We start from the raw sequence: 24,352 nt of genomic DNA on the forward strand, positions 1-24,352 counted from the left end.
AACTTGTCCTTTGAAAATCATATTTCATATGTTACAAAAACAGCCTTCTTTCACCTCAGAAACATTGCTAAAATACGGAATATGTTATCTATTTCTGATGCAGAAAAGTTAGTTCATGCTTTCATGACGTCTCGACTAGATTACTGTAATGCATTATTAGCTGGTTGTCCTGCTTCCTCAATAAACAAGCTACAATTAGTACAAAATGCAGCTGCTAGAGTTCTTACCAGGTCAAGAAAATATGATCATATAACACCAATCTTATCATCTCTACACTGGTTACCTATTAAGTTCCATATCGATTATAAAGTATTGCTAATGACCTATAAGGCTCTAAATGGTTTAGCTCCTGTGTACTTAACCAATCTTCTATCGCCCTACAATCCTTCACGCTCTTTAAGATCACAAAACTCTGGACTTCTGGTTGTACCTAGGATATCTAAGTCCACTAAAGGAGGGAGAGCGTTTGCACATTTGGCTCCGAAACTCTGGAATAGCCTTCCTGATAATGTTCGGGGCTCAGACTCGCTCACCCAGTTTAAATCTAGATTAAAGACGCATCTCTTTAGCCAAGCATTCACATAATGCATCCCATATAAGATCAACTGCACATGACTATCTTTGCTTAAAGTTATGAACAGCAGCTACGCTAATTGTTCTCCTTTTGCTTTTCTGTTTTACCTCGGGACACCCGCCCTGAGGTGACTAGAGAATACATCAGCTTCAGTTTGGATCCAGTCTCTTAAGAAGACCTCAGATGACCATCACCTGTGAAGAGACGGCGCCAGCTCCATTTTCTGTAAAGCTGCTTTGAAATGATATGTATCGTGAAAAGCGCTATACAAATAAATTTGAATTGAATTGAATCCCATTACTCAAAAAGAAAGAAAAATGAAGACAGATTACAGACTCTTAATAACTTTTTATACCCCAAATTAAAATCACAAAAAACAGTGACAAATCAAGGATAGTGGCAGTAACGTTTTAATCTTTTCACAATATTTATAGTTACTAAAAGTATTTATCATTTGCAGTCCCACTGAAATGGTAGAAAGCTTCTCCCACACAGTATAAAAATAATGAACCCATAAAGCAGTAAAATATTTATATGCTCTAAATAATGTTCATCTCTCAACATTTCAAAGCTATAAAAATAGTTTAAAAATCTGACAATTATACAGTAGTGAATTACTTTTAATTGTTTTCTTTTTGTCTTTAGTTTGCCAAGCATCAGTCTGCAAACAAACAAAACAAAAGTTACCTCAGACAAATCCTGAACCACACAAGGAAGAAAAACAAAAAAGTTTGAATTTTGGGTTAGTTGGAGGTTTGGAATAAAAACATAATCAATATCCCTTCTGTTTAATCATGGGAGATTTTATTACTTTAATCAAACCTAAATAACTCCTCTATTCAGTCCTGTCCTCAAAGACAACATTTGTTAGACAAGAACCACCACCAACTTGAATTTCAAGAATCAGCTTTGCATTACAAACAAAGCTTTACATATGTGTGAGGCGTATCCATACAGGTGTACGGAGGCGTCTTACTAACAGCAATTACAGATTGCGGTTTTAAAACCCTGAATTGAGAATGACCTCTGAGCGTTACAGTAGAGGTACTATACAAACGTTCCTACAAAATCTTTGCTCAAGAATGTGTCTGCTTTGAGTCTGGGCTCTTTTGGTTTTTACAAATGTACCGAACTAAAGCGAAACCAAGTATGATTTCTAATGTGTAGTACAGAGAAAATAATTTGGAGAGAGCAGCATTGTCCCTTATAATCAATTTGGCAACTGACACACAGTGTGTGTATGTGAATCTGTATAATCCAATAGTATGTGTGTGAAGACAGGGTTCACACAATAAATGAAATTAACTGGCAGTTTGTGTCTTGCTTACACACTTGGTTACAAAAAAAAAAAAAAAAAAGGTTTAACAGAACCACTTTTGATTCCAGGCCTATGGTTTTATTTCTATTAGGCATTAAACGCTCTCAATGAGGCAACTCTTTCACAGATTGCAACATGCACACGTTCACAGCATTTAAACAAAGATAAAGAATATCAAAATCTCTCATCACACTAATAAACACATAACAGACGCAAAGAACTCAACAGTGCTTAAACCGAGAAAGACCACAACTTCTACTCTTGTTACCTTAAGGACACTTAAAGAATCGTATGGTTTCATATGAACTACACGTCCATGCTGACAGACACAGTCAAGCATAGATATCACAGAGTTATAGGTGACAGATAAAAGAGAGCAAATCACTCAAACAGAAGGAAAAAGGCCACAAAGTGTTGAAAAAGTAATGTTACACTCTTCATATAAGAACAGAGCTTCAGGGCTTCACACATTTCTGTGTAACTCACAGAAACTCTCCATATACCTGCACATTGCAACATTTCGCGCTCTAAAAAACCTCTTATGATTTTTTAATCATTTGAAACATTTACCACAAGACTGGCTTTCATTGCGTTCAAGATAAAATCCACACTTACACAATTTCATAGTGAAATCTTTAAATAGCATCACAACTGAAACTAAAAGTGATATCATCACCACCGATGTATTATGGATTATATCGATAACCATATATGGTAGCCATGATAAGCACCAAGGCACCAAAACTTAGGCTCTTTAATTGTCCTGGGTTAGCATGTAAACCCTTCTTGGGGAAAGATCCAAAAAAGGCATATCAACCCTTAAAGGAATAAGTCATCCAAGCCTGCAGGGGGAGCCATCATCCAACCATCTAAACAACTGTCCATAAAAAAAACACCAAAAACTGAAACCACACCCTCAAACCAGTTGCCTGCATCGCCCAAGCCTTCAGGGGGAGCCCTTACAAACAGCTCTACCTCAACTACTGTCGCTATAAACAATTACAAAAAGATTCTTCTTATATAACGATATTCACACCCAGCCTAACACTGAAACAGGAGCCTAAAATTAGTTGTTCCTGCTCTCAGTATTTAAATGTAAAATTACACAGCTAAGGTCATTTAAAAGCTACATAAAAACAACATGTGTGGCAGGTGACAGCAGTCCTTCGCCACCTCAGTCTCTTTATATTGGAGTTTCTTACTGAGCTTCATAGTAGCTTAAAGGAATTAGGGGCTAAAGGATAACAATTAATGAAGGACGCTTCTCAAATGCTTCTATCCACACAGTGTGTTTCATAAGAAGCACAGAAATTATGTCGATTAGGGTTTAACTGTGTTAAGATCAGGGCCATATAAACTTCTTAGCAAGACAGACAGAAATATTTCCATTGTGCATATACTGGACTTAAATCGCACATCTCAACGAGCGAGTGAGGATGCCCATGGATTAAGCAACTGTGCAACTATCTTCATGTCAATCACAAAGCATTCAGAAAACCTCTCAATCTTGCCAAAAGTCACAAACAAATGGATATAATGAATGTTTATAAATATATAGTTCTTTTTTTTTTTTTAGGAAAAAACATAAGAAAAATTAAACCTGAACCATGCCATACAACTTAGTTCCTTAATTTGTGGTTTGTTTCGCACTTATCAGTCCGTTTCTTTTCTAAAGTTCAGAGTGGAAACAGAGCATCACATTTCACATCACAACTGCAGTCTCTTTCCTCTTACGAGGCTTTCGATTTTCTTGCTCTTGGTGATGTCTTGTCATCTGGTTTCATGACTCCATTGACTGACCCCCCTGTCAATAGGAAATAAAAGCATTTAGGAAAGATAGCCGTCATCTGTATAGAGCATTTTAAGGATTTAAACAATAACAAAAGGAATTTCAACACCACTTTGCATGTCTGGACCTGAAGCATTTCCCGGTAGTGGCATTTTGTCAAAACCAAATTATTGTTCATACTTTTTTGGGACTCTAAAATTGCTATAAAAATTCAAGCCTATATGTCTGTCCAAGTTGTGTTCCACATTTGACACTGATATCAAAAACTGAGGTTCCTATGAGATTTTGCTTAAGCACTTTACCAAAAACAGCGACCACATTCTCCTGTCACAAATTAATAAATTTGAAGAAAATCAGGAACCTTGAGTCTCAGATCTTTCCAGTGATATGCGTTTTGTCAAGATTAGAAAATGATTTACAAAATAGTGAGGTAAATCTTATAGAATAAAAAAAAAAAAAAAAAAAAAAATGACACCATCCACTAGGGCAGCACTTCTCAAAGTCCGGACTCCGGTCCGGATCCGGACCCGGAGGGAATTCAATCCGGACCCGCCTCCATTTCGTATTTCAACAGCAGTAATTGTGGGTAAGGGATTAAAAGTCTGGATTTCCTACTTTGATAAACGCATGTCAAAATCATTTGTTTAGTGTTTTATGTCTTTTTGGAGATGGTCCGAGATTAAAGCGAAGGCGAGATATTTAAAGTTTTCCTCCGTGATTCAGTTGCCATGACATCCAGTGAGTCGCGCGACGCGACACTTCACTGGTGGTGTGGAGCAGTGGTTCTCAACCTGCGGCCCATCACGAATGTAAATGCGGAGCAATATGCAGACCACAATTTAAAAAAAAAAAGTAAATAAATAAAAAAAAAAATAAAAAAAAATAATAGCAAACACTTTTTGTTTTAAAATTTAAATTAAAGTGAATTAAATGAATATAAATGAGCTATAATGCTTTATTTGGTGAGTATTGCTTAATATTGAGTATTGAGTAAATGCTTAATTTTGGTGAGTATTTATTATTTTCAGACATCAGGCAATGTAGGCTAATGACGCAATCACTCAGTTAACGAAACAAACACAAGTGCACGCTTAGGTAGAATTCAAACAGTAGCCATTAATTTTGTACATTTAAGCCTCAAAATGGTCAAATTTGTTATTAAAGTAGAAAAACTAAATGTGGAACATGAAATGAAGGAACACGTGCAAACAAGAAGAGCCGCAGCATCAGCAGTAAAGGTAAGAAGAATGGAAGAATCAGTTGTTAATGAGCGAGATGGGCAGCCTTCCTGTTTGCTCTGTAGTAAAGTACTTGACAAGCAAAACCTAAAATTTCAAAAGACTGAACTGTGAATTCGATGTGTTTGTTTGGTCTATTTTAAATCGGTAAAAATAACTGCATCAGCGCACCGCGGCTGGAATGAGCCCAACTCTGCGCGCGCTAGCTGATCGGATGCTGCGCGAGGGATTGCGACATGACAGAAAGCTTGATATCGTCAGAGATTGTAATAAGCAAACATTGCGCTTAGTGTTGTTTGTAAAAAAAGAGCGGAGTAACATTTGCTTACGTGATTGTTTGGTGACTGTTGCGATGCTGTTGAAGAGAGTCATAAAGTCATACAGAATTAAACAGAATTAAATAGCAACTTAAAGTGATTGTATATACAGTTTGTGTGTTCATTGAGCATTACTGATAATTATTGTAAATGTCAGTAAGTTAGTTTTTATTTGTTATTTATTGTGTGCAACATATAAGTATAATAATAGTATTATCTGCTAATACCATAACATTAAATCTGATTGGTTTGCATTGGTGACGTCATATGTAAATTGTATGCGGCCCGTGAGACTTGCACTTGGACCATTGTACGGCCCATTGGGAAAAAAGTTTGAGAACCACTGCACTAGGGAGAGGGGCCTGCTAAAAGGTTTTAAAGTGCTGTCATAAAATAATAATCATAACATATGCATAAGAAATAAAAGAGAGGTTATGAAAGCATATCATAGTTCAGATGCTTATTTTTCAACATGGTGGAATACACTGAGAGGGGCGACTTGTGTCATTCATAATTAAAACACTTTTTATAATAATATTATGATTTTTTTTTGTTCCTTGGTCTCTTTCAGTTGTATTTGAAAATCTCCAGTACCTGTTCTATGTTATTTTGTGTCATGTATTGTATATATGGAAATAATAATTAGATATTTTGGTAACACTTTATTTTAGGGTCTTTTAACTAGTTGCTTATTAGCATGCATATTACTAAAATATTGGCTGTTTATTAGTACATATTAAGCACATATTAATGCCTTATTCTGCATGACCTTATTCGACATTTTTAATTCTACCCAATACCTAAACTTTAACAACTACCTTAATAACTATTAATAAGTAAATTGGGAGTTTATTGAGGTGTAGCGTATGCACACGTATCAGGATAATCAATAAACTTTGGAATGTCCAGAACGCTTTTAGCATGCTGGACTGGGTTGTAAAACCCCCCCAGAGACTGACCAGATCCACATTCCAACACCCCACACACACAGGGACACACAAAAACACACACACAGACAGACACAGAAACACACAATCATACATTTTCAACTGTATTTGTAAACTACCACTATGCTGAAATATATATTTCATATATTTTTAGGGCCTATGCATGTTTCCTAGTGTTTAAATGAGTGTATTTGTGCTAGTGTGCATTTTAACGATATAATTTTGTCTGTAAACCATAACTTCTCTCCTATGCCTTTCTGACCTATCGAGTTTGGTCTCGCCGTAAAGCTCCGGACACGAGCTATTTACTGAGATATGTCACACCGCTGACAAATGCATTTTTCTATGTGTTTAATGATACTGTGAAGAACACACTCCATTTGGAGATCTGAATTGATAGTCATAACTCATGCAGATTAAGTCGTGAGGCCAAGCAAAGGAAAAGCTTTCCCGCCAACTTTGCACCCATGTTATTGGCTACCCCACCTCAAGGAGGTGTGTCGGCTTATCTGTCATAAAAGCAAAGACGCACAATTCCAGACTCTCTCTCTCCCGTGTTCTCTCCCGATTGTCTCACGAGCATCTCGTGCACGTTTTTCCCGGACCCCTCCGGTGACCACGCGCTGCCACCGCGCTCAGCTTCGGGATCGCCATCTTCCAGCGAAACTCACTCTCGTCCTCAGTTCAAACCTTCCCGCTGAACGGAGGAAGCCAACGAACTGCACCAGCGCTAACCTGAAATTCGACACACGCAACCAATGCAAGTATACTGCCGTTTCTCAATCTTAGATGATGAAACTGATTTCCGTGCTGGCTTAGGACTGGTTGTGAGTTTGCTACTTGCCTTCTCTCTCTTTCCTTCTCTACTTCTATTCTTGTACATAGGTGTGTATTTTCTTGTATATATATTTAGAACCTCTGTATTCGTAGTTTGCATATATTAAAACGTTATTCATGCTCGATTGTTCTGTTTGTTCTTTCAGCGGAAAACCCAAGTCACTTTAACGTTTTTCGATCGCTTTATGCTTTAGTTATTTTCATGGCCAGAGAATAACTCCGTTTATAATATTCTGTGAGGGACTTAGTTTGCTGGACAAACGAGCAGTTTCTCTAAATAATTATTAAACCAGAACTAATCATATATGTAATTGATTATAATTCGTTGTAATTGATTCACAATATATGTTTAATTCCCCATTGGGTCGATATATGAATATAATTATTCATAACCTTATGAATTGTTATATTCATATTTCATCCATAAATTGATTAATAACCGCTACATTTCGTTACATATATTATTTGGTGGAGGATTCGCGAGCAACGTTTTAAACTTGGTTTTCGGTAAAAGAGCAATGTAGAATAATTTTGTATGATTTAACTTACAATGCGCGCTTTATTCAGTGAGAAGACGCACGGGTCCTCACTACGCACCGTTAACAAGCTGCTGTTTGTGTCTAGAAACACTGCAGGCATAGCCTTGGTTGACCGTGAAATACACTGCAGTCCATTGATATCTCAAGCTCGTATCTGTGAAGGACGACAATCTTTGCAGTAAGTTACAGTTTTGAATATTAATTTCCGCTTGAATAAACGAATTGAATCGTGTTCAGCGAGTTTAGAGGGTCGTGGCGAGATTCCTGCGACCACTCTTTCGAGGCCTCATTATATTTACCCGCTATTGAATCTGAATTTCTTGTGTCGTCCAAAAATTCACAATAGCCGGTTTGCTCCTGGGTTACGTCGTTTGGACTAGCTACCCAAAACCACGTGATCCCCGTTACAGATCTAATCGGAAAAGCAGTCCGTCTGGTTTATCGATTGATGTGTAATAATTTGGAGCTCGTATCAGCATTCTGATCCAATGTTGATTAGTAACAGCGGCGAAGCAATCCCGCAAAAGTTACATATTCGCGTGCATTAAAGTTTGCACCAAAGGGACTGATTCCCAGAGTTGTGTAGCCTACCCGTGAGTAAAACGGTACACATATATTTATGAAAGAATCCGCTGAGGTTCTATAGTTGTAATCGTGACCGTGCAGTTAAAACAGCGTAAGGGTCAGAAACCCACAAGCGCGCTCGTTTTTGTATCACGAATTAAAGAAAGGGGATGCAGTAACTCTGACCAGACGCCAGAGGGCAGGCTGCTCAGGTGTGCCACCCCTCCCTACTTATTGGTTGTGTGGACTCAGTGACGCCACCGCGTGGACGTTCTGAGTTAAAGCCGCTCCATACTTTGAACTGAAATTATCTCCAAGTTATCTTTTGCTTCTCTATACTGCGGGGAGTTGTAAAAGTAATTTGCTTTTGGTGGTTATGCTTTCCAATCATTGTTGGAATGTGGTTTACTGATTTAAATTTAATTTAAACACGTTTAAATTTTTAATTTAAACTGTTTCCCTTCCAACAAGGGAATTCACTTTCTGAGAGTGCGCCCCCTGGTGGACACTGTCAGATAAGTCAATTCTCTTTTCCCTTGTATTCTTTTCCCTGTATTCACAGATCTACTTTATTTTATTTTATTTCAGTTTATTTATTTTATTTTTATTCCACTTTGTGTTATTTCATCCATTCCCTTTTTGTCTTTTCTCTCTCTCAAGTTATTTCTTTAGTTTACTTTGGAAATTCATTCCCTTTATTACTTAATGTTTTATTTTATTCACTCTTAGTTCTGGGTCCTGTGTGTTATTGGCTGGCAATAATATTCACGCACACCCAAGCCTCCCTTATTTCATACACTTATTTTGAATTTAATTAAATAACATTTAATTCAATTTTAAAATTAAGTAGTGGCAATCAGTTGGCATTTTGCTATCAACAAGCAATTCTCTTTAGGAAAAATCTGCAAATAGGGAAGGCTTTCTCTTTTCTTTCTCCCATTCTGTTATTCTATGCACTCATTTAAATTTAATTGAACAAGTTTAATTCAAATTTGAATCAAGTGCCTCTGAATTATCCTCTTTTCGCTTCTTCCCATCCTGTTATTCTATGCACTTATTTAAATTTAATTGAACAGAGTTTAATTCAAAATTTGAATCAAGTGCATCTGATTTGTTTTTGTTTTATGTTATTTTTACTTTTGATCTGCTTCCAGCTAGTTCCTTTTATACCCCTACTCTTTTATCCTACACACTTAATTTAGTTAAATTCTATTTAAACAAGATTTAAATTGAGTTTAAATTTACAATTAAGTCGTGTTTACCTGACTGTTTGTGCACTTGCAGATAAGGCCCTTTAGCGCCCTGGGGTGAGCTGACGGTTGCTCCAGTGAGTTCCAGTGAGTGGAGCTACCTGGCCTGGCGCTTCTTACACTAACCGTGTGTGAATCGTGGACATTCTGACCTCGTATCACGGGCAACACGCAAGGACATCAGCGAGTTGTGTATCAGGTACAGGGAGGCAACGAGACCCGGGGTGACAACAAGCGGCAATTTTGTTTAATTTCCCTGCTCAGGCTTCTGCATGACAGAACCGCCCGTTTGGAGTAACTGCCCGTAAAGGGGACAGACTCTGAGTTCAGGGAAAACTCAATCTTGACTGGTCACTCGGGCCGTTGGCGCAAATACCTTGCCAAAGTGCGCAATTGTGCTGGTGTTCCCTGTTTGAGAGGTTGCACCGTGGTACAAAGGGGACAGGTGGCCACGGACACCGCAGTAGAGTGTTTGATCGTCGAGGAAAGGTGGCCTGCCATTGAGTTCTTATCTGAGCACCCACGATTCACCCAGGCCTACGACATACAGTCACTTCACCTAATTGAAAGCCACAGAATATTACATATTCTTCAATTACTCAGGTGCGGGCCAACCCTTAGGCTCTCGATCCATACCATCCCTCTAGGTTTTATGATGCAACCGTGCACTCGCCTGACACCGTCATAAACCCAGCTGGAATAGGAAGTTTAAGTTTCACTTCTCCCCTCTAGCCCTTCTGTTTTAGTTTATTGCGATTCTATTTTGATTCCTTTCTATTTGTTTACTGCTCTATTTCTCATTTAATTGCATCCACCCTGTTCTGTTTTGCTTCTCTACTGTGTTTGTTTCTTTCAGTTCATGTAAAAGCAGAGCCTGTGAGAGCCATCACGGAAAACTGAGTAATAGATAGACGACCGAGCAGCGAGAGTCATCAAAGGACTCTTAGGGCTACCGCCTGTCAAAATCTTTATTCAAATCCGGCACTCACCCACACAAATTGACCCGCGTGGTCCTTTTGGCTATCGACAATTAAGTGTCTAGCCTACATTCCACTAACTGTCTGCACCAGTTAACTGGAACCAAACCAAAGAATTATATAATCATGCATTATTATAAGTCGTTAGCCCTGCGCGTGCTTGCATTGGTTCTGTTTGTGCTGTCTTTCTCTCGCCAACAGCAAGCTAACGTGTTCAGAGCAGCCAGCCCCAGCACCCATGGGGACGGACTCAAGACCGGGTTGGGCTCCCTGACCAGCACAATCCTGCCCAACGACGCTGTGGATCCCCAGCACCTAAGCAACGAGCAGCTGGACGACAACCTGAATCGACTAATGGCCCACGATCCAATGCCGAGCTACAAAGAGTGGGCGAGAGTCATCCGAGCCATCGCCCACAACCTCAAGCTCCAGGAGGAGGACGCCCGGAGGAATCAGGCCCAGATTCATCGTCACCACGATCAGCGACTCGTCGAGACCCAGGACCAGCGTTGGACAGCGGACGAATCCAAACCCGAGCTGCAGGAGGAGCTGCAAAGACTTCAAAAAGCCCTTGCAGAGCTCCACCTGGAGGTGGAGCGTAGAAAACTGACTGGAAAACTCCAACACAGCGAAGCTCCCCTAGCCAAAGCAGAGACTACACTGAAAGACAGACACACTAAAGCCCTGACCTGTGAAAATCATCTCAAACAGGCCCAGAAAGGAGTTATGGCTCCGAAACAACAAAGAGACTATGTGAATGAACTTGACACTGGTTACAGAGTAATGAAAAGTGGCATGGGAGGGGAAACACACATCACCGAGTTTCCCCTAACCAGTCAAGAAGCCCTAATTCCAAATGGGGTTAAAAGTCCACTGCCCAAAACGTCCAACGGCCAAGAACCTTCGCCAGCAGCTGTCACATCCAACTGCCAGCACCTGCGACAGGTTCTGATCCAAAAGCTTTCTGACCCTGCATCAGATCAAGGGCTCCCTGCTGCCATGGACCTAAAACGGGGCAGACTGAATAACCCATACACTTTCTACAGCCGAATGCAAAGGGGGTACTACGGAGCACGTAACCAGCCAGCAACGGAGGAAGATTTCATCTTCAACCCTCTGCTTCTCCGAGAGCTGCACCCTGCGGTGAGTGATCATCTGGCAGCCTTGGCCTGCTCAAGCAGCATGTCTATTCAGCAGCCGCGAGACTTGGTCGACGAAGCTCAAGCCAAGCAGAGAACTGCGTCTAAAAAGACTGTAGAAATTCCAACCAGTTACCCAGACTCCGATCACTGTCCAGAAACCTGTCCTTACCTTTTTGAAAGACTGAGAAGTGAAGCTGAAAGACAAACTCAGACTCTCAAGTCACAAAGATGTGAGCTGAATGTGCAGTCGCACAGTCCAAATGAGGTCCACCTTGAACACACAGCTCCCACACACCACACCATTGGTCGAGTGAGCCTGGTACCTCCTGTGTGTGTAGCGCAAATGGACACGTTTCTCTGTTCCACTCACAAAGACCTGCTAGACTGTTTTGAGCCCTTATTGAACGCCAGACCACTGAAAATCTGGGCTCAAGTGTGTGAACTTCTGCCTTCCCAGTCACCCAGGCCACCTGAGCCAGACGGTCAGGTCACAGAGGTCGCGGGAAATCTCCCAGCTAACCGCGGGAACCCGGTCTTAGAGCACAGTTCAAGTTCGCTACCCGGCACACTTCAACCCACCATAGACTGTAGCTCCCTCTGCTCCAAGGTCATGACAGACTCACAGCTGAATGATGTAACTACAACAGACATTATTCTCACACTGTGGGCAGACAACTCAGCCTTCAGCCACACGCTGTTAAGTGCCCTCATTGAAGGAACACCGGACCTCCCATTTGTCAACTTGCAAATACGCTTCCCATTGGACTTTCGTCTGTCAACCATGATGACCGTCAAGGACATCTGCGTTGTGAACTTCAAATGGAACAACCGGCATTTAACCCATCACTTCCTGGTCCTTCCAGACATCCTGATGCACTCTAGTGCTCATACGGACAGTGCAAATGAGTTGTTGTGGGCCCCAATGACTGTACAGCTTCCTGTTGTTCCTGTCAACACTGCCAACTTCCTGTCAGGCCAGACTATCCAACAGGTCTGCATCCTGATCAACATACAGGAACCTGTAGTACCACCTTACACCAAAGGGGGTGCTGTTTGGATCAACATACAGGAAATTGTAGTACCACCTTACACCAAAGGGGGTGCTGTTTGGCTCAACAGGCAATGGGGTCAAACCCTAAGCCACATGCTGGGCTCCTTCACACTGTCACCTGAAGGCGTGGAACTTGGACTTGCTCTAAAAGCCACACCGCTAACTGAAGTGTCACCCTACGTAGTTCACAGCTGGCTCAACGAATGCATGGTCACAGACATCAGCATTCCCAAAGCCCACCATCTAGAATGGATAATGGACCACGGCCCCTATGACTTTGAACGCAAGTTAACAGTCATTAACTTAATACCAGCTGCCATGGTCCCAGAAGGAAGTTTAAGCAACACAAGTTTCACAGCATCCTTCAAGAGCATCTCCATCACTTCCATCAAACTGGTACCCACAGAACAGGTGCACAGAACGGAGCTGATGGAGGACAAACACCTTGCAGTACCCACAGTCGCTAACCAGCCTGCCTGTGAAACTCAGGAAAGCGCTGCACCTCGGACAGCCAACCTGACAGCTTACACTACAACAGAGGAGCCCTTCCCAAGGTTTGAGCCTAAAGGCCAACAGATCCAGAAAGATGCAAGTGCGCTAAAGAATGATGCAGACTGTCGAAGACTCAGAAACGTCTTGCACAAATTCAAAGTGACATTTGACAAAGACCTTTTATGCTGTGGTCTCACTAAACTTCACACAGTGCATAGTGCAACACACCCAAATGCTCCTCCCACCTTAATCAGGCAGTACGAAGGTCACATCGCCCCACATGAACCAGTACAGGAGGTTGTTCATTCAACAGAAGGAAAAGGTGTTATCTGCCCATGCAACAGCACCTATTCAGTCCCTACCTGGTCCATTGTCAAACCAGACAGCAAGTGGCGACCCACCAGCGACTTCAGGAGGCTGAACCAGCAGGTGCCACTGCCACAACGTGCCAGAAAGCACAAGTCTGCATGGAGCGGAGATTCAGCTGCCTGTCAAAACTGCTATAACAGCACACCAGCGTTGACACTTCAGATACTGGTACCCCAACAACAGCGACCAGCCTGTCACAGATACCTCAAAGAGAATGCGTGCCAAGGAATGCCCACGGCCTACGTCGATGGACGTTCCTACAACCATGAGGGCATCCCACAGGCAAATGCAGGGGTACGATGGTTAAGAAACCAACCCTGTCAACCACAGAACAGCAGGTGGGGTCCCCAGTCATGTCAATATGGTGAAGCAGCAGCTACCCTCAAAACCCTTCACGTCTCCTCAGCTCATAACATCAGGGAACTCATGTGCACAGACTCACACGTTGCCAGACCTTGTTTCACATGCCATCTTCTGGGCTGGAAACAAACTGGTTTCAAGACTGAATGCAACAAGCAGGTGAAACATCAACACATGTTCCAGACACGTGATCACCTCACCCAAGCACACGACATGATCGTTTACTGGGAAAAGGTGAAAAGATGCTTGAAGCAACCAGGGCGTGACAAAGGTGTGAACGACCAAACTAATGCCCTTGCCAAGACTGGCACACTGCATAACAAGCTATGGTCACACCCACCCCATTCACCCACCCTTAGTGTGGCAACAACAACCCGCAGCCAGCGGACTGTTCCTGCAACATTTCCCACCTTACTGCCACTGCCACTGCCAACCAAACTTTCCAACATTTCCATTCGACATGTTTTGTACCACCACTCAGACCCCTCCAACCTCCCGTTCCCGGCATCTGGTCCCACGGCGGCCCCTAGCAACAAACGACTGCACGAGACCGACCACATGCTGCGTGTGGGAATAAACTTTCTAAAGTATGTCCCTGATGTCCTCACAGCGCCAAAGCTTGTACTGCCACAGGGCCAAAAGGGGGTGAACTGATATACACCCACGACACACCATGTGCCAAACACCATGGCACCAGAACTACGGACGAGACATTAAAACAAGTGGCGCACTGGCCCAGCATGCAGCAAGATGTGGCAGAGCACGCCAGAGGATGTCAAGTTTACCGTCATGTCCAGACTGCAAACGCAAAGCACCGAGCTTCACTGCAAAACCGAGGAATCACATTTCCACGGTCAGTCGACCAGAAAGACTGGACGGTAAAACCTCCTCTGATGCTCATGGCCATCACAGACACCGTACAGGAGTCAACTCAGGTGTTCCCCACAGAACTACTGATGGCACGGCAGGTGCCACTGCCGTTGCATCTGTACCAACCAGGAGACTTGAGTCTCATCACAGCCTGCTCCCCTCATCAGCAGCACAACAAGCTCCGCCTACAACTGAGAAAGCAACTCGCAACACAGAGCCAAACCCTGCAAACCACCTGCAAATCCTGGAAAGGTATTGCGGTGGTTCTCCGCACTCACAGTTTCCTGCTGATCCAAACTGCGAACTCAAGGAAGCAACTGTTTACAGTCCTCCAGAATGACTTTGCCCAAAATCAGCTGGTTATAGCTCTGTTGACAGACCTGCTGCGAGAAATTAGCTTCTCTATGGACAGAGTGGCTATGAATAGGAGTCCTCAGTATCCTACACAAACTGTGCTGGACTTTGCTACTGGCAGACCCAAAGACATGGTCAATGTCAGGTGGCGGCAACGTAACACCCATGCCAAGAAACACACCTCAGTTGCGGTAGCCTACCACAACAGCAACCCACGGCTGTGCCCGGCTCCCCACTTTCGCAGGTGTAGTTTCACCAAAGACTTTCAGTACTTCTGCCCAAACCAGCTCTTCCTCAGAAACCACACTGAAGGAATGGGCCGGTTGCAGCCCATGACCAGCGACAGACGCTGCCCGGCCAAGCCTCGCACCCCAGTTATCGGAACACAAGCCGAGACTGTGGGTGATCGACTGCTCATCCACACCCCCACTCATGCTGCCATCGTAATCTACAATCAGCACAACACCGCCACTCATGTCAGGCTGCCCAATCCAAGTAAGAGGATCCATTTACCCCTGAGTTCCATCCTTTATCACAGCCACCTGGCAGTGCACTGTCTCTCAAGCAAAGAGGACCAGTCAGAACTGGAAATCCCATCTTCCCCCAGGGATCACAATCACACCTTAGATCCAGGAATGGAACTGAGGATTGACAAAGGGGGGTCCCAGCTAAGTGACAGTACTCCCACTGATGCAGCCCTCCAAGCACTCTCACGACTGCCTGTCCTGACCAGCTCACCTAGAGCCCGAGCTTGGACTGCTGCCAACACAATCCGTTGCCTCTCCATGGCAATCAAGTACGCACTCGCCCGGGGCCTGGCCTTCATCCTATCCCAAGGGATCAAAGGGATGCAAGAATCCACGGACAGGTGCTTATCTGCTCTCCCTCAAGGACCAGTAGGAACCACCTGCTGCGTGACCATCCGGATCCATGTGCCATCGAACTTGGTTACCGTCCAACGAAGTCCGCACAGGAACTTCGTTGGCCGAAAGGGGGAATCTGTAGCGTATGCACACGTATCAGGATAATCAATAAACTTTGGAATGTCCAGAACGCTTTTAGCATGCTGGACTGGGTTGTAAAACCCCCCAGAGACTGACCAGATCCACATTCCAACACCCCACACACACAGGGACACACAAAAACACACACACAGACAGACACAGAAACACACAATCATACATTTTCAACTGTATTTGTAAACTACCACTATGCTGAAATATATATTTCATATATTTTTAGGGCCTATGCATGTTTCCTAGTGTTTAAATGAGTGTATTTGTGCTAGTGTGCATTTTAACGATATAATTTTGTCTGTAAACCATAACTTCTCTCCTATGCCTTTCTGACCTATCGAGTTTGGTCTCGCCGTAAAGCTCCGGACACGAGCTATTTACTGAGATATGTCACACCGCTGACAAATGCATTTTTCTATGTGTTTAATGATACTGTGAAGAACACACTCCATTTGGAGATCTGAATTGATAGTCATAACTCATGCAGATTAAGTCGTGAGGCCAAGCAAAGGAAAAGCTTTCCCGCCAACTTTGCACCCATGTTATTGGCTACCCCACCTCAAGGAGGTGTGTCGGCTTATCTGTCATAAAAGCAAAGACGCACAATTCCAGACTCTCTCTCTCCCGTGTTCTCTCCCGATTGTCTCACGAGCATCTCGTGCACGTTTTTCCCGGACCCCTCCGGTGACCACGCGCTGCCACCGCGCTCAGCTTCGGGATCGCCATCTTCCAGCGAAACTCACTCTCGTCCTCAGTTCAAACCTTCCCGCTGAACGGAGGAAGCCAACGAACTGCACCAGCGCTAACCTGAAATTCGACACACGCAACCAATGCAAGTATACTGCCGTTTCTCAATCTTAGATGATGAAACTGATTTCCGTGCTGGCTTAGGACTGGTTGTGAGTTTGCTACTTGCCTTCTCTCTCTTTCCTTCTCTACTTCTATTCTTGTACATAGGTGTGTATTTTCTTGTATATATATTTAGAACCTCTGTATTCGTAGTTTGCATATATTAAAACGTTATTCATGCTCGATTGTTCTGTTTGTTCTTTCAGCGGAAAACCCAAGTCACTTTAACGTTTTTCGATCGCTTTATGCTTTAGTTATTTTCATGGCCAGAGAATAACTCCGTTTATAATATTCTGTGAGGGACTTAGTTTGCTGGACAAACGAGCAGTTTCTCTAAATAATTATTAAACCAGAACTAATCATATATGTAATTGATTATAATTCGTTGTAATTGATTCACAATATATGTTTAATTCCCCATTGGGTCGATATATGAATATAATTATTCATAACCTTATGAATTGTTATATTCATATTTCATCCATAAATTGATTAATAACCGCTACATTTCGTTACAGAGGGAAAAGACGTAGTTAATAATGAATATGTGTTCCCTATACTAAAGTGTTACCGAATTTTTTTATAACCGATACTGATTATTTGCATGTTCATGTGCCCGATAACTGATATACTGAGAAGATATTGTTTTATTTCTGTTTTTGATAATTATAACAGCACTGAACAAACTCTTCATTTAACACTTTTTTTCCCAAATACTGTATTTTCTATCATTTCACTCCCTCGTTGCATACAAAACAAAACATAATTCTACATAAATAAATAGAGTCTGAAAGTCTGAAAGAAATAGAGTGTGAAAGTCTGAAAGAGCAAAAAAATTAATAGTGCACTGTAGGTCACAGTCTGTTAGTTTCTGTTTGTAAGGACTCTCAGTTTTCATGGACTTTCAGTTTGTCATTTGTCACATTTTCCTTTGTTCAGTTACCCGGTACTCATTTGTCATCACAGTAACCATCATCATTAGATCATATATGTCAGCTGTGTTCTATTAATTATCGTTGTGCCTTATCCCCTGCCTTTTGGAATTATGGCTGCGTCCGAAAACTGGAAAATGCTGCCTTACGAGGACACATTTCAAGGTAGTAAGGCATCAAGGCACGTCCGAATCCAATGTTAGCTTCACTTCCTCTCTCATGAGATACCTGCATCTGATCGATTTTTGAAGGAAGCATAGATGTATCCTTAGCTGCCTTTGATATCCCACAATCCAGTGCTTTCCATTCTGTGACAGTTGAGCTAGAAAAATAAAGATGGTGTCCGAAAGTTGTTTTGCTGCTCAGTTTTTGTACAAATGTACGATTTTGATCAACATATTTCAATTTTGATATAATTTTTATCGAGAAATTACTACTGTAGTAATTAAATATTTGTTTAGTTCTCACCAAAGCTCACGCTATATTGCTGTAGATCATTAAACTGTTACACTGCCTCAGAAGTCTGTCCGAAATCAGTTTCGTGAGGTACCTTCATGCACAAACGCTGCTGTACAAGTCATTCTCTTATAAGATAGGGAGGCAGCAAGACAGCTACCTAGGTTTTCGGACGCAGCCCCCAATTACAACCTGCCTTTTGGATTTATTATCTTCTGTGTCTGCCTTGCTGCAACCACCTGTGACACGGTCACTAAAGTGTTTTTTTTTTTTTTTTTTTTAAATAAGAGTTTTGATCAGGTAAACAGGTAAAAAATAAAGCATGTAAAAATAATTCTAACAATAATAATAATAAAAAAAAAAAACATTCTAAACCACCTGAATAAAAATAACATTACTTTAGTGTATCTGTGCATCTTTTTATTTATAACAACAGCAGTAATATTAAGAATAGGTGAGATATATCTACAAAGTCTAATGTTTTCAAATGGAAAACATAAATGACAGTGGAGTCTATCAACTTTACATACATACAAGCATTCGTTTTAAACTACAGTTTTAAAAGGATTATGTGTTTAATAGGGGTATGTTTGTTGTTTGCATCTGGCATGTTATCATAATTATAAATAATGTTTTCATTGGTCTAGATCAGGGGTGGGGAATGTTGTTTCTGGAGGGCCATTGTCCTGCAGAGTTTAGCTCAAACCCTAATTAAACACACCTAAAGCTAATCAAGCAGGGTTCCAACTCTTTTTCAGCGACCATTTTCCAGGACTTTTCCAGGACATTTTCAATTTTACTATGGCAGGAATAAAAGACAAGGATCATGCCCTAAAGTAATATACTGCTCTCCAAGTCTTTAAAGGCATACAGTTCGGATCCAGATCCAGATTAACTAGAGAAACCACCGCTCATTTTCTAAAAAAAAAAAAAAAAAAAAAAAAAAAAAAAAAAAGTTACATTTATACATTTTAACCATAAATGCTAATCTTGAACTAGCTCTCTTCTTCTTCTCTATTTGAATTCCAGCAGAGTAGACACTGCTAAGTGTATTACTGCCCTCTACAGGACAAAGTTTTAACTAAATTGTCAATCACTTAAAGGCTCTCTAAGCGATTCTGAGAGGAGTAACTTCCTGTTGACGTTCGAAGTGTTGTCAAACAAAACAGAGGCTAGCTAGACCCTTCCTCCTACTCCTCCTGGCCCTCCCCTCCGTGCTTCCTGAAACAGTCATGAACGCGCATTTAAAATGTAAGTAGCTTGCGTATTGACGCTGCTTATCGGTTATTGGCTGGAGAATGTTTATTATGTTAAGTGGTCCAGGCTGCACCAGTTTGTTTTTGTTGCCGTTTTCGGAGCTTGTGGCGACTACAGAGACCGTGTTTTTTTACAGTGTGTTCAGGGGACAGGCAGCTAGCGGATAGTGAGGAGGTGTTTGCTGTATGTGACAAAAAATCTTTTGGCATAAAACGCGTGACTTCGCTTATGCCTGGCTCACACTACAGGAATTTTAGGCCGATTTATGCCCGATTTTCCCCTCCCGAGAATCGGAGAAAAAATCTTGTCGAGGATATTGATCGGCTCCGATGTTCGCCGCAGATTATCTGGTAATGTGAGGCGTTCACAGATCGAATCTTGCACCTCCCGATCTGCTCTCACACAAATCGGGGCCGCCCCGATCATATCAAACATGTTTGATATTTAGGATTTTAAATCGGGAAGATTACGTCAGTTCTTTAACAACAGCCAATGAGAGAAGTGAATGAGAGCACATTTAAAATTGCGACCGCGAAACCAGCTGCTGTATGAATCCGTTGGACAGCGGAGATAGCGGAACGGTGCATTGAAGTACAACAACACAACTTCTTGAATAACGCGTCTTCAAAAAACATGAAACAACCGTACAGACAAAGAGAAAAGCTGAGGAGAAATCTCTATGGTTTTGAACATGCCGGGTGAGTGTAGAAAGCTGCTAGCAAATGTAAACATACCTTTTTATCTCAGTGACGAATATGTTTACATCCGTTTCCCAATGAAATCACGTGAGGCTCTTCTGGATATGATAATCTTAACAATATCCTGTAGTGTGTGCTGCGCTACAAATTTGAAATGCATGTTTGAGATTTGTGAGAATAAAATCTGTGAAGATTCTCCTTATATGTGTGCTGCAACCAGATTTCATATTCGGTTAGGATTTAAAAACTCCTCTAGTGTGAGCTCTGCTTTAGAGCACCTTTAAGCAGAAACTCACAAAGTTCTGCACTGTTGTGAAAACTCCTGTTATACATCCTGTTATATACATTTAAGCAGTTAATAGAATTAGCTAACTGCTGCAAGTGTCAACACAAAACTAAACATCATCATTGAAAATACTACTCTCACGTCAAAACTCAGCATTCCTGAACATCACACTTTCTGCAACTGTAACAGTAATTGTTTTTGGCCATTGATAAACTTTGTTCTCAGCTGAAGAACTTTCTAAAAAATAATTTTCAAGGACAACAACAAGATTTTCCAGGACATTTGACATTTTCTCTAATTTTCCATGTGTTTTCCAGGACTGGAAAGTTTGTCATCAATTTTCTAGGTTTTCAAGGTTTTCCAGGACAAGTTGCTTTCTTATTGGGATAGGACTTGACGGATTATGTGACTCTGATAAATCCGATATTACAAAACCGATACCTGGTTATGGAAAAACGCTTAAATATTGGGAAAAATATTGGTAAATCCAATTATCGTTCAATCTCTAATAATAATATTATTAAAGGTGCCATCAAATGTTTTTTTACAAGATGTAATATAAGTTTAAGGTGTCCCCTGAATGTGTCTGTGAAGTTTCAGCTCAAAATTAAATTAATTTCAAAATTAATTTTTTAACTGCCTATTTTGGGGCATCATTAACTATGAACCGATTCATGCTGCTGGCCCTTTAAATCTCATGCTCCCTGCCCATCGAGCTTGCGACTCTATGATACAGTGCATTTACAAAGTTCACACAGCTAATATAACCCTCAAATGGATCTTTACAAGATGTTTGTCATGTATGCTGCATGCATGCTTCGGGTCATGCGTGTATAGTATTTATTTGGGCGTTTATATCTGATTCTGAACGAGTTTGATAGTACTCCATGGCTAAAGCTAACATTACACACTGTTGGTGAGATTTATAAAGAATGAAGTTCTGTTTATGAATTATACAGACTGCAAGTGATTAAAAATGAAAATAGCGACGGCTCGTCTGCGTGAATACAGTAATAAACGATGGTAAATTTAACCACATTTAACAGTACATTAGCAACATGCTAACGAAACATTTAGAAAGACAATTTACAAATATCACTAAAAATATCATGATATCATGGATCATGTCAGTTATTATTGCTCCATCTGCCATTTTTCGCTGTTGTTATTGCTTGCTTACCTAGGCTGATGATTCAGCTGCGCACAGATCCAGACATCACTGGCTGCCCTTGTCTAATGCCTTTCATAATGTTGGGAACATGGGTTGGCATATGTAAATATTGGGGGCGTACACCCTGACTGTTACGTAAAAGTCGGTGTTATGTTGAGATCAAGCGGCAACCTCCCCCAGTCTCTCGTGAAGCCAATACGGAAGTGACTTAAACTGCGATTCATCGACTGGCCGCTAGGGACAGGCTCCAAAAGAGAGCAGAATCTCATTGAGTTCCATGTTAAATTGGCCAAGTTTACAGCAGAAAAAAACATGTTTACAAGTTGGTTCAAATTGTGGTTTTGGTCTATACTGCTAATTTTGCCCTTCGTGACAACTGTGGGGGGGGGATTTTTTTTCTAACTCATTCTTTTAAATTATATTAAATTATATTAAGCCTTAAATTTCTGCATAATTAAGGGCGTGGTCACTTGCGTGACAGGTAGATGCCGCTGCTGTCTGTAAGCCGTCACTTTACCTCAGTTAATTCCAGCCGCTGAATTTGGCATCTTAGCCGTATTGGTGCTTGATTATTTTATACAATTATAAAATATGGCTTGCTGCATAATATTCCAGATTGATGTGTGTCTGTGTAGATGTGCATGCATGCGGAAGATAAACAGAATACGTTGTTGGATCGTGACATTGGCTGAAAGTTTTTTTTGTGAGATTTACTACAATGACAATGGCGGGAGGAGATAAAAATCTGACAGCACTGCTAGGATATTATAACTAAAACTGCTGCACTATTTTGAGAAAATATACTTTGGACACGGGCTCATTTGTTTGTTAGATACGATCGTATACAGTTTTACAAACGCTGCTCAGATTGCATCCTTTCTTGAAGAACGATGACAGAGAGCAGATCATTCAGAAGAAATGTTATGCAAACATTGGATAATATATCAATATTTCATGGACAAAAAGTACTGTTTTTGTTTTGCAATGGACATTTATATTTTACCCAAGTGCCACAGATTGGATTCATCTTGCGATCTCTATTATAAAGGTATGAAGTCCCATTTTAATTATTGGTGTTGGAGCATCTATATCTTAAAAAAAAACACAGTAGATTGACAGTAAACGTTTAGAACTTTCTGATGATAAAACTTATCTTTATTAATAATTTAGATAGTATCTAGATAGATAGCTCCTTTGCTTGCTAACATGGTCATGTCGAGCTAGGCGGGCGTGGTTTCAGCAACCAGTCACATCAGCTCAAACCACCTCCCCGCCTTTTTGCCCATTTTCAGTTATCCAGGAGTGACGTGCGGTGACGCGCAGCTAAGATGGCCGCGGCCTCATTTACGCGTCAAAACTGCTGTTCAGAACTCTATGGGTGACATCACGGCCACTACGTCCATATTTTTTTTACAGTCTATGGTTGAGATTCGCCTGTTCTTCGGAGGCATTTTAAACAAATTAGATTTATATAAGAAGGAGGAAACAATGGAGTTTGAAACTCAGTGTATGTCATTTCCATGTGCTGAACACTTGTTATTCAACTATGCCAAGATAAATTCAATTTTTAATTCTAGGGCACCTTTAATAATAATAAACACTTTTTATAGAAAACTAGCCACTTCCGTGATTCCAGCCACTAAACGGCATGGTCCAAATTGTAATGCTGACATTTGATGCCAAATCATGGTAATGTTCCTGCTACAAGTCACTATAAATGAAGCACCTGTTGTTTTAAATAAGTATCACTTCCAAAATTAAATTGGTCTACGCTAATGCAAGAATTGCGAATAGCCAGTTTAAAGTTAATTGTCTAAGGGTACATTTAAATGACAACAATGTACTAAAAACAAAGTTTTTCCTTCATGTTTTTGAAAAGCTGTGTGTACATGACAACATTGTCAAAATGATCCCCATTCACAAGGATCCACGAAAATGACTAAAAACACTGTATTATGCATGCCAGGCTAGTAGTTTGCGATGTCACTTTGTTTACAGAAACACTATGTGCCTATACATTAGGGGTGGCGAACTTTGGTCCTGAAGAGCCACCGTCATGCAGTTTTGCTCCAGGCCTGATAAAAACCAATGCCACTGGAAGGCAATCCTGCAACAAAGAATATACACTAACTAGAAGCGAAACTCAATAGAACGTTCCATTGCAACACCGGTGCCCAGCAGCAGTCCTGCGTTTCCACCATTTTGGTGTGAAAGCGACTCAGCAGTTCACTAGTTTCTATGGCAATATCAGCTGGTTTGTAAAAACAAAACAAACAAACAAAAACAGTACATTAAAGCTAAAATCCAACCTGAATGATGACAACATAGAATAAAATACTATCACTAGTGATCATCAAATCTTTTTAAAAGTTTATTTTACAGACTTGTTTAAGTCTTCCACTTTTTTCCACAAAACTTTACTCTCTTGAAACCCAGTCAGTTTGGCTTAAAATTCTTTGAAGCTAAAGTATTAGCATTTTAAACACTGAATTAATACCAACATATGAAATTAAATTAAGGACATGCATCAGAAAAATTGGGAATGTTGGATAATGAATATATAACAGAAAATAACAGCTTGACAGTAATCTGTTTTTGCAGTGTTGTCCTATATTAAAGCAAGACTATGTAAATAAAATAAAAAAAACACAGCCACGGTGTCAAAAGTGGCAAATGTTTTATAAGATCATAATGTTTGT

At 41.0% G+C, this 24,352-nt stretch overlaps 1 protein-coding gene across 3 annotated transcripts in view; it reads right to left on the bottom strand.

The window, feature by feature from the left end:
* Positions 1-903: 903 nt before the first annotated feature.
* Positions 904-24,352, bottom strand: part of zgc:113278 (Translocating chain-associated membrane protein 1-like 1-like) — a 43,104-nt gene continuing 19,655 nt past the window's right edge. Inside the window, exon 11 of one of the 3 annotated variants that reach the window (XM_067372259.1) lies at positions 904-3,696. In XM_067372259.1, the coding sequence (XP_067228360.1) occupies positions 3,623-3,696 (74 nt within the window). In that variant the 3' untranslated portion in view covers positions 904-3,622. The other 2 variants (XM_067372257.1, XM_067372258.1) reach the window with 2 other exon arrangements.

The sequence above is a fragment of the Chanodichthys erythropterus genome, chromosome 20, assembly GCF_024489055.1.
Source record: "Chanodichthys erythropterus isolate Z2021 chromosome 20, ASM2448905v1, whole genome shotgun sequence".
In the NCBI taxonomy this organism is placed as follows: domain Eukaryota; kingdom Metazoa; phylum Chordata; class Actinopteri; order Cypriniformes; family Xenocyprididae; genus Chanodichthys; species Chanodichthys erythropterus.